The 11,171-nt window shown below is 42.3% G+C and overlaps 1 protein-coding gene across 3 annotated transcripts in view; it reads right to left on the bottom strand.

Annotated features, from left to right (window-relative positions):
• Nucleotides 1-3,570: 3,570 nt before the first annotated feature.
• The window catches only part of IL6ST (interleukin 6 cytokine family signal transducer), a 36,334-nt gene continuing 28,733 nt past the window's right edge, over nucleotides 3,571-11,171 (bottom strand). For all 3 annotated transcript variants that reach the window (XM_041120615.1, XM_030005467.1, XM_041120614.1), the window contains exons 15-16: nucleotides 10,539-10,620; nucleotides 3,571-9,686 (exon numbers count right to left, since the gene is read on the bottom strand). In XM_041120615.1, coding sequence (XP_040976549.1) covers nucleotides 8,961-9,686; nucleotides 10,539-10,620 — 808 coding nt within the window. In that variant the 3' untranslated portion in view covers nucleotides 3,571-8,960. The remainder of the gene's footprint in view (nucleotides 9,687-10,538; nucleotides 10,621-11,171) is intronic.

Raw genomic sequence — 11,171 nt, 5'->3', positions numbered from 1 at the left:
AAGGCTGATATGAATTCTATTTTTCATACTTACGTAATGATTCAGTTTGCTTTCATTTACAGATGTGTATCTATGCATTATCTATCTAAATGGCATTAATTTGTATTAATAAGTAAAATGAAAAGTCTCTCTGACACAGACAGACAGGAATGTTAAAAGTTTCACTTAAAGAAGGAAGATACCCAGCAAACAGGTGAGTAAAAATGCATGCAGCAAATGGAGCATGCTGAAATGGACTTGCTGAAAGAGCTGTGCCCTGAGCAGGCTCTGGAGGCATCTCCTTTTGTTCTGGGGCTATCAGCAAGCGCTTGTCTAGACAAATGTCTGGGAGAGGAAGATGGGGCAGGAAGGAGGGAGCCTCTTCAGGTGTCTCTGACTCAACACAGTGTAAACTTCACGTAATCCACCATAAATGGCAGTCAGAGTATGTTTTAAAGGTTATTACAGTACTCCTCATCTAGGAAAATTTGTCTTGATACCAAAATAGCGCCCTTGCCTCATCCATAACGGAGTCCTGCAGTGGTGGTGGAGAGAGAGGCTGTGTGCACGGTGGGGTGCTGGTCCCCGTGGCTCTTTGGTGCACATGCAGGCACGCATGCTCTTTCTCTGATGCTGAATCTTCTGAAAACGGGAAAAAGCTGCATCCGTTCAAGCAGGAAGAGTTTTGCTGCCACAGGTCTGGTCCAGAAATGGTCTTCAAGAACCCCGTGTTTGTTCCTAAAGTGCATGGGAGTGCACGTTGGTAACAAATGAGTGTCAGTGGTGATTACTTATCTGGATGGTGCAGTGCAGTGATTCAGGCTGTAGCAATGCATGAGAACTGGCTTCCTATTAGCAAATCCCAGCGTGTTAGTCAGCCCTCAGGGACAAGGAGCCTGTAATTTGGGCCTGTTTCGTGTGGACCGGCTATTATGTTGGCCCCGACCGACAGGAATGTGTGCCAGAGGGCACTGGGATGCTGACCTGCCTGGCAGCAGGCGGGCACTCAGCCTGCCCATGGGTCTGGATTTAATGTCCCACTCAGGATTGCGGGTGATGGAAGCACGAAACAAGCATCAGAGCTTTTGCTGAAAAAGGGAGAAGTGGGAGAGAAGCCAAGGGAACTTGCTAAACTGTCAGAAAAGAAATACTAAAAAAATATGTGAGTACTTTGGCGGCGGGTAGGAGCTGGGGCTGGAGCAGTCAGCGTGTCTGGCTGTTAAAGGTGACAATGCTGCTGCCATCTCCTGGCATGGCCCTGGTGGGCTGAACGGGCCCTGGCATGCTGGGGCCAGGCTGGGCTGCCCAGGACCTCCCAGAAACACACCTGGAAGGCCAGGAGTGGGGCCATGCTATGCTGCTGAGAGCAGCAGATCTGTAGCACTCTGGGTCCCCAGATGATGCACGGGCATCCTGCCCACAGCCCCAGGATGCTCCCTCACTGGTCCCAGTTAGCTTTGCCGGTGTATGTCTGCTGCTTGGCTGCATCCTGGAGCTAATGAGTGCCGCAGGCACCCCCAGCCACGAAGAGCATTTTCTGAGGAGCTTTATTTGGGATTTTGGTGCCCAGAACCTGCTGCATGCTCAGGATAACAGGCAGTGCCAGCAGTCACACAGGACTGGCTGAGCGCTGGTGGGTATGGGTGGATGGCTCCTGCAGAACTGTCCCCAGCCTCCGACCCAGCTCAGCGCCTGAGCCCGCAGCATGACTTACATGTTAGTGTAAAAGGGACAGCCAGTGTAACACGTACCACACCAGTACACATTGTGTTTCCATTTTGCAGGTGAGCCTGGAGTCAGATTACCGACGCTGAATTTTGTCCTGTATCTCCCGGTTGGGTCATTTGTGCTCAGAGCCTCCCTGGCTGAGACGGGAATTTCCTAGCTATTTGTAGGGGGTGGGAGGGCTATTTTGGCTCTGCTAGTTATTTCATGGAAGTTGGACACTGCTGGGAAGACAGGAAGGCACTGGATTACTCTACCATGCACAGCACAAATGCCTGGAAAATATATGCAAGATGCTTTTGCAGAGAGGTTAAATGTTACTGTGATTATCAGCAGTCAAAATGAAGCCGTTAATTCCCCAGCAGCCCTCCAAACACATGGCCCTGCGAGGTACACAGGGCTGGCAGGGCTCCTGTGCATCTGTGGCCCTGAGGCTGTTGCACTGTGTTGCTGCCCAGTGCCTGTCCTGGCTGGACAAACCAGGCTGCCCCAAGGGTGGCATGTGGTTAGGCATGTCCCCAGCTCCTCTGCGGGCTGTGCTGGCCCCCAGCCACGGGGACAGCGAGCTGGCGGCTTCTGGCCTTCTGATGTGTACACTGTGCAAGTATGCGTTTCCTGCGGCAAGCAGGGCATTCCCGTCATTTACTGTCCAGCCTCATTTCATTTATTTAAACAGTTCCAGGAAGCAATCTTGCTCTGCTATTGGTGAAGCAGACTATGAAGATGACGCTGCTGCCTCCTCTTCTACACGCACTTCACTCTGCAGTTGTAAAGCACAACTGTGCTGATGCTCAGCAGCTACGATCTCAGGTGAGGAGGACATACAAAAAACCCATGCTCCTCTAGAAACTGCAGGGGCCTTACATGGAACAGTGGTCAGGGAACTACTGTGCAGCAGACTAACATTTTGGAAAAGCAGTCTAGTGTTATATTTGCACCTAATTTAACACCAGGTGCTAACTAGCATAACAGTGACATAGCATTAACTAGTTTTAACTAGTTACTAATTAACTGACTAGCATTAACTAGTGACAGAAACAATTTTTGGTGCTGGGGGTGATGCATAATGTAACACCCCCACCCCCTCACTTTTACATCAGTCTGAGTCTGCTTACACAAATCAGAACTTTAGCCAAGAAGGGGAAGTTGTCTTTCCTCAGCTGCCACCCTTGAAGACTTTTGCAGGTGTGACCACCACTAGAAGATCCAGCTGTGCTTTTTCCATACTGAGCTGTAAGTTCACTGAAGCCCTGTGAGGGTCCTCCACCCATTAAAAACAAAAACCCCAAACCCTGGTGAGACTAAGGGTAATGTCAGACACAGCCAGGTCTGTGACTCCTTTCTTGGAAATGGGTCTGTGTGAGTAGACAGCATTACACCCTGCTCCTCGCTCGCGCAGTGTTCCTTAGAACTGTATTTTTGGACACTCTTCTTCCCCTTTTCAACAGACCTAAACAAGCCTGCCTGGAGCACCAGTCCCACATCTTCAGAGCACAGAGCCTCAGGCAGACACAGTCACCCCTTCCCTGGCGAGATCCCGGAGTACAGAACATGCACAGCCCTAGCCAGCAGTGGGAACAGAGCCAGGTCCCTGGGAGGGTAAGCTGTCTCACCACCAAGGTCAGCCAGTCACAGCTGACACCTATTTACAGGAGCAATTACAAAGGGAGCACTGAAGAACATTCACCTCCTGCTGAACTTGCCCATAGACCCAGCTCGGTAGCCTTCTGTCCTGGTATACCACAGTCATGTCTCTCTCAGGGAATGTGTCTCCATTTCTTGCCTATTACATACTGCCCAGACTCTTCTCCTTCTGTGGTTACTACTTAAGTCAGCCTTACAAAACACCAACTCCAGCACACAAGGTAGGTATAGAATTTTGTTTTGTTTTCTTTTCGCATATTATGTACTAGACAAATGCAACATTCAGGCTCAGTTGGGTAACAGAGGAAGACATTCAAACTGACCATAAAGTAAATTGTAGAAAGCAGAGTTTATATGACAATAAGCATGCAGCTTGCAAAAGAATGAAGATAGTGTACTGGTATTAAAACACATTTCCATACAGAGACAGCTTATGCAGCAATTTACAAGTTTAACCTCTGGCTGGAGTATGCAAGCCCTTTAAAGCTGGCATTCAAATTACCAGTAGCTTAATCAGCCATACTTACTTTAAATACATAGTAAAATTTGACTTAATGTTTACATTCACTAGCCATCCAATCCAGCATCAAGGCACTTTCCTTGTTAGTATGTCTGTCCCTGTGTCCCATGCCTCCGCCTACGTAGATGCATATATCAGCACAGCAACATTCGGTGACCAGTAACCTTGACCACAGACTCCTTAACCCCAAATAAAAGCATGTGGTTACTAGACAATCCATCGCTGCATCGAAGTGTCAGGCTGTATGTGACACTGTAAACAAGACTGGTGTGTTAAAAAAACGCGGCAAGTCGACTGGATCCATTAACGAATGTGCTTTGATATGAAGAAAAGCAATAGGTGCTACCAGTTTCAACACTGCAGAGAATGCTCATCCACCACGCCTGCAGTTGCCGGAGAAGAACAGCTGGTGCGGAGCACAGAAGACGCTTTGGTCTGAGCAGGAGGACATGGAGCTTTCCAGCCATCCGTCGACAGTTGTGCCATACGTGTTTTTCATCTATTGTTACAGAAGTGTGCTTCTGCAGAGTATCAGTGACTTTATTGCATATATCCCCTTCATGGTTGTCTTTGCAAATGAACACAAGTACTGGCTAAGGCTGCATTCTGGGAGGAACTTACTGCCCACCCACTCTCTGCGCTAAAATTATGGGGTGGGTGGAAGTGGACAATTGTTGAGATCTGGCCCTTAGTCATTGATTTTAAATTTGTTTGTATCAAATCTTGTGGCCTTAAAAACGCATCCTTGAGCATTAAGTCAGCACTGCTTTCATTTTTAGGAATGGCTCAGATTGCACAAATACTACAAAGGAAACAACAGTGAAAGCAAACACACATGCTTTTTTTTTTTTTTTTTTTTTTAACTGACCCTTTCACTTCTAAGGAAGAGGGAAGAGAAATGGGAATTTGTGAGTCCAGTGGAAGATACTTAATTTTACCCTTCTCCAGACTTTTGCACTTATACCTCCACTTTACTGCAGTTTTCTGGATCAAGAGCTAAGCTGAAGACTGTGGGGTTGGCTGTAATTCCCGAATAGCTGTTTCATGACAAAAGACTCAACATATTTGTTATAAACTGCTTCCAGAGAACATTAAATGCAACTCCTGGAATTTAAAATGCTATATGTATCCATCCTAGCAACCAGATGAGGTTACAAGGGATTAATGAAGTTTTACAATTCATCAGTCAGCAGAACTTTTAAACATAGTTAAAGGAATGTAACCAAGTAACAGTTAATCTCAATTACAACAACTGTCCCAGGGAAAATAAACTAGTATATTTAGTCCCATTTAACACACAAATTAGAATTTAAAATGTGTATGTCCTGGAGCAGGGGCTGACTATTAACAATTTTACAGTCTTTGGAGTTTCAGATCCCACTGTTAAGTCAATACTACAACAGCATATATTGATGTGAGTCTTGGATATTCAAGACCTGGCACTAATGAAACAAATTCAGTTACTGAAGTTTAATCAGCATGCTGATTCCCATATACTAGGCACGCTAATGAAAGTTTTAACCATCTGCCCATGCTCCTCCAGTGCCCAAGAACAGGACTTGGCCCTCACATGCAAACTCCCTCCTCCTCCCAGGGCCAAAGTTTTTTCCAGTCCTGATAATAAGCATTTTGCTAGGATGCTGTAGCACAGGCAGGCACATGCTTGTCACAAACACTCCAGAGCAAAGTTTAGAAAACCTTTTGCTCTGCTGTGCTTTGCACTGCCAGGTTAAGGCTTTAGTTTACTACAGTAGGGCATATGAAACATAATGCCAAGACTTTCACTACTGTGAGAGAGGACAGTCCCAGACTAACTGCCCTGAAAGCAAGCCAACACACCTCAGAAAACCACCACAACAGAACTACAGAGATAAAAATATTCACTTTCCTTGTAAACAGAGGAGCAGTTAGCCTGCCTGCACTTAAGAGATATTTCAAATATGCTAATACAGGAAAAATACTTTATATTTCTACTGGCTTCCCTTTCCTGCCACCAAAGTAACAAGGTCTTTACAAGTATTCTCCCACCCCTACCTGAAAAATTCCAGTCCAGGAAAACAACATGGACATGAAAGTATCAATAGTGAAGTGTGATTTTATTTTAATAATGCCTTTATTTTGTAAAGTGCACCACAATTATTGGGGCGGGGGGGGGGCGGGGAGGAGAGAGCTTTTTCTTTAATGACTGTGTTAGGGTCAAGTTCAGCGAATTTCAGTGGATTGCTCTAATTACATTACAGACACTCTAAAAACCTGTATGCAACTGTTTGATACAATTAGATAGTTATGATCCAAAGTACAAAATCAAGTTAAACTCTGAACACTGCATGATATAATATTTGGCACACAGGTTTATGAACAAGCTGTAAACCTGTTCTTTATATGTATTGTGGCTTCTACAAGCTGTTCACCCACCAGTATCTCCTGCTTAGTCTTTAATGTTTTAGCCCTAGATAAATGCACAAGCCTTAAAGACAGGGTACAACTCTACCAGACAGACAGAATTCTCTCTAGGCTACACTCCTGTACAACTCTGTGAGTTTATTACCACTGGCCCACAAAGAAAGAAAGATGCCAGAAGTGACAGGCCAGAACTCTTGTTAGCACAGACCTTTAAAAATACAAATCTGTTCATGCTGTTTAACATTGGAAATGGTCCATGATTAACAGCAACAGAGAGAACAAAATGCCTTCCCTTTACACAACAGAAAGGGAAATAGCAACTTCAGGAACAACTGAAGTTGTCCCTCAAATATGATATATACTATACTATCAAAAGTTACTATCACTGGATCACAAAACAACAATAAAAAAAAATCCCCAAAACTAAATCATCAGTGTGTTTTTGAAAACATTCAGGCATTTGAAGCAATGTTCATACTTAGTAGCCAGGTTGTGGCCCACAGTATTTCAGAGATGAGCCAGAGGTGGATTAGATGCACATGACTGCAGGGCAGTTCTAATATGCATGCAAACCACTCAGAGACTTCCCTTTTACTTATGGTTTCTACAGGCACTATGAAGTTTGCATAGAGAAGACAACTCATTCCCCAGTAAAGTAACTATTATTTTCCAAGAGGAATGTGTTCTGACAAAGGAATGCTCCTTCAGCCTCTGAAAAAACAAAAGACAGTCTCTGCTGTCTCATGACAACATGCTCTTCATTATGCCCTTGCCCTGTGAGACGGAGTTTGAAGGTGCTGGGGTGGAGTGGGGAGAAAAGGAAGGGGACTGATTTGAAGAAAGGTGTAGTTATAGTAAGCTGCAACATAGCCTTTTAGTTTAAAAAAGTGCCAATACAAAAAATACTGTTGGGAGAAAGGAACTGTAGAATACTGAAATGTTATTAAAGATTCTGCATTCTTTATCTGTTTTAAATAGTCCAGACTTCAAGAGGTAATCTTATGAATTTACTTTAGCATTGAATTTTTTTTTTAACAGAAGCAGAAGACACATGTGGACATTTATACGTATACCTGTCCTTCCATGCAAGCTGGCAGACAAGGACAAGGGAAGTTGAAATGATAGACACCTGCCTTTCCAGGGCCTTTAGCAACTGCTCTGCAGAACAGCAGCACCAGAGGTCACAGCAAAAAAGGTTTCAGGTGGTCTTAAATACATAGTTCTTTGCTGAAGGAGAAATAAAACCTTTGTTTTATTCTCACAACACAGCATTTAGTGTTTCAAATTAAGGTCTTACTAGTGTCAGATTAGAAAGCTGACTAGACTAAGTTAAGGTTAAAAAAAAAAAATCTTTACAAGAGTGCCATAAAATTTCTAGTTATCATTGGAGAAGGGGTTTATTTTAATGTAATTTCATTTTTCTTTAAACCCTGGTAGAGACAGTCTCCAAGAAATGTATCTTCTTCAATAAAATGCAAAGTCTATGAACAGGGGAAAATTGAGACGTAAGGAAAAAAGTACAGAATTTTAACAACCACTTAAGTGTCATTTGTGGCTCATGATTGCTAATACATACATACTACCAGTAACATTCAAATTCAGGGTATAGGTTTTGTTTTTTCTTCTGAGACCTTCAATGACTTCAGTGCTTTGGTTTTTTACTGCTTTCAGTTTCAAGGAGGTCCTGCGGCATGAGCAGTGACATTACAGCACACTAATCATTGTAGTCAAGGTAGGATGAAGGTCATACTCCCTTTCTTCTGAGCAGTTAGAAAAAAGATAAAAACTTACAGCTCATTACTTGCCTCTCAAGACGTATACAGCAAAGGTGCACGTATTAAACAGAGGCAATTTATATGAGCAGAGAGGTATGGTATAATCAGACAGCGATTTGGGTAAAAAAAGACTTTAAATAATCTGTTTTTTCATCTGGATTTTTAAACTTTTGAACATGAGACTGAACTGCTGTGCATCAAGTTGCAAGGCACATTTTTAGGTCAAATTATTATATAGTTCATGTGCACACATATCTAAATGTAGGCAGAATATCAATTACTATAGTAGTATTCAGAGTCAAGCAATCATGTCTTCTTATTTGCACACCATAGCAAGTTCTATTTCATTTTTGTAATTTTTAAACTGGGGTGAACATGATTTGCATGTCTAATAAGCTGGAAACTTGAGACACTGGGCCAAGTCAAAATTCAGAAAGTCAGTCAAGCTACTGAAAAGTATATGACAAGTATTCTTCCATGTTAGAATACTAAGCTTCAGTCTTACACGAAGATGCTCCAAGCAACTAAAGCTGGCTTTTTAGGCTTGTACGCTGTCACAAATCAAAGTATTTCTTCTAGGAGGTCTATTGGCCAATGTGATTAATTGAAACTTGCCATTTTCAATCATGTGTAAATCTGATAATACACAAAAAATCCAAGGTAGCACAAAGGCCTTGTTCAGCTATTCAGACATAAGATTTTATGTAGTGCATAAAAGTAAGTCTCCAGTAGGTCTGGACTGCAAATTTTCCACAAAAACACAGTCCTTATTGTACTTTGTCAAATTACTCTTCACTTGAATTTCAATATTTCTATCTGCATTCAGATAAATATACCTAGCTTAATTTATCAGAAACACAGGAGAAAGTGTGAACAGGCACTAATGAAGGCCTAAATAGAGCCAGTCTCTTCTCTCACTGAGGCATATAGCCCCCTTGTCTCTCAGTCTGTGGGAGGTAACTTTTTGGCATTTCATCAACTGACAGTGGATTTCCTTCCACTGTTTCAGGTCTCACAGTTTGTCCTTCAGTACTTGTCTGTAAAACACCTAAGAGAGCAGCTTCCTGGGTATTTTTTTCCAGCCCAAGGCCCAACAGCTGTGAACTCTGACCTGAGATCTGCAGTTGTGCAAATCCAACAAGATCCCCCTCATTAGCAGGAGTAATTTGCTTTGTTCTTTCAAAGCATGGCCTGTCTGTGTTGGTTTCATCCTGACCCCCATTTTGTTTGAAATACTGCTGCCTCTGTGTTGTACTGTCACTTCCTCCAGCATGATCCTCTGACCTCTCTTCTGAATCTAGCAGTGGCTGAGTTGACTCAGACCTTGAAAAGACTTGTACAGGTGTTTGGTCTCTGTAGCCATTAAGTACTACAGTTGAATACTGTACAGTGCTTGAAGTGTTTTGTGTAGTTTCACCTTCGTCACTGTCAGAGACACTTTGCCTAGGAGAAGACATGCACGAGGATCCTCCAATACCACTGCTGTGCCCTTCTGAAGTACTTTTTTCCTTTTTAAGCAAGTCAAAGGGTTTTAGATCTTGTTCTGAAAAAGACTTCTTGTCATCAGCTTCTATTTCTACGACGCTTACATCTGTAAAGCTGCCTTCTGGGTACATCTGATCTTTGGAACTAAAGTTATGCTGAAAGAAAGAGATGGATGTTGCCTAAGAGGAAGGTTATGTTAAAAATCAAAACCCCATTAAATATCTGCATTTTTATTCTGTAATTGTTTTGAATTTATTCATGTAAGTCTTCTTACTGAGTTTGGCAATATCTCCAAAGTATCTGTTAAAAAATGAAGGATGTAGCTTTGTTTCCATTATGAAGTCTTAATTATGCAGCTGCTCTAGAACCATAGTGGGTGTGCAAGCTTTGCTCTAATTTTAATTATTCTTAAGAGCCGTAAACACAGAACCATTTGCTATGCAGCACAGGAGCATTCTATATTGAGAGCCATACATACGTTACTCCAATAACGTATTCAACATCACAGCACTTCTTCATAGAAGTTAGCCACAGTTTATCAAACAGAATTTGCTATGTCATTCACCGCACATGGGGCATAGATCTCCTCACCCATGAGGAACTCTTAGAGCTTTCCCTCTCATTCATGACTTAACTGTACAAACAAGTCACTTCAGGGTTTTAAGAATGGGAATCATGAATTCTGTTTACTTACTCCCGATCTCCCATGAATAAGTAAAATAATTAGGACTTGACATTTCCAATTAGTAAACTGAAGGTAATTCACAATATTAAAGCCTGCTCTATGCTGTGAAATTGTGCTAAGGGCCATGTATTTCTAATGCTGAATCTATTGATGCAATAAAGTCTTCTAAATATATCGTATCACAGTGTCATGAAACTGTTTTTTTTCCAGGTTTTTTTTCCTTGAAATCCATGTGTGCTAGAAGACAGAAGTCTCCCACTGGTTGGTTTATTGGGAACCTTGTGGACTAGGAAGATACAAGATGCAGAAGGATGAGTATTACCTTAGCTGGAACTTGAGGAGACCACTGGGCAATGTTACTCTTGGATGGATCAGGGACAATAGGCCAGATATGCTTTTTAATTCTGTAAAGGATTAAAAACAGAATAAAATTGCAAGATGCACTCCCCAAATTCCTAAGTTGATAGGAAGTACTGCATAATCCAGGACACCACTCCCTTACATAGGAATTCTGCAAGAGTATTTATTTCCAAATAGGAATGCTTCCTGCACTTCTTTATATCTTTGTAGAAAGCTGTACTACTTAGCCAAACACAGCACTGTACTTACAGCTCTTCCACACATCAGACGTAGCCATCCAACACAAGGCAAACCAACCAATGGTAACTGTTAGTGAGGGATTTTCAAATTTACAGCACTCTAGAATCTACACAGCAATTATTTAGGTAAAGTCTATGATGCATGTCAGTATAAAAATACACTGTTGTTTCTTGAAGATAACTATATCACAGCTGTCAAAATCTAAGCCAACTTCACAGATAAAAATAAAGTGAAAATATTTGAAGAAAAACTTGCTTGGTCTTTTCTAACTCTGAACTCTTAAAAATGTAGTAACTGTTACTTAACAATAGAAGTTTCTGTAGATAAATCACATCCAACCAAACTAACTTCGGAA

The sequence above is a fragment of the Aquila chrysaetos genome, chromosome Z, assembly GCF_900496995.4.
Source record: "Aquila chrysaetos chrysaetos chromosome Z, bAquChr1.4, whole genome shotgun sequence".
Taxonomy (NCBI): Eukaryota; Metazoa; Chordata; class Aves; order Accipitriformes; family Accipitridae; genus Aquila; species Aquila chrysaetos.
Note: the sequence above shows the minus strand (reverse complement) of the source record. Positions and strands in the feature narration are given on the sequence as shown.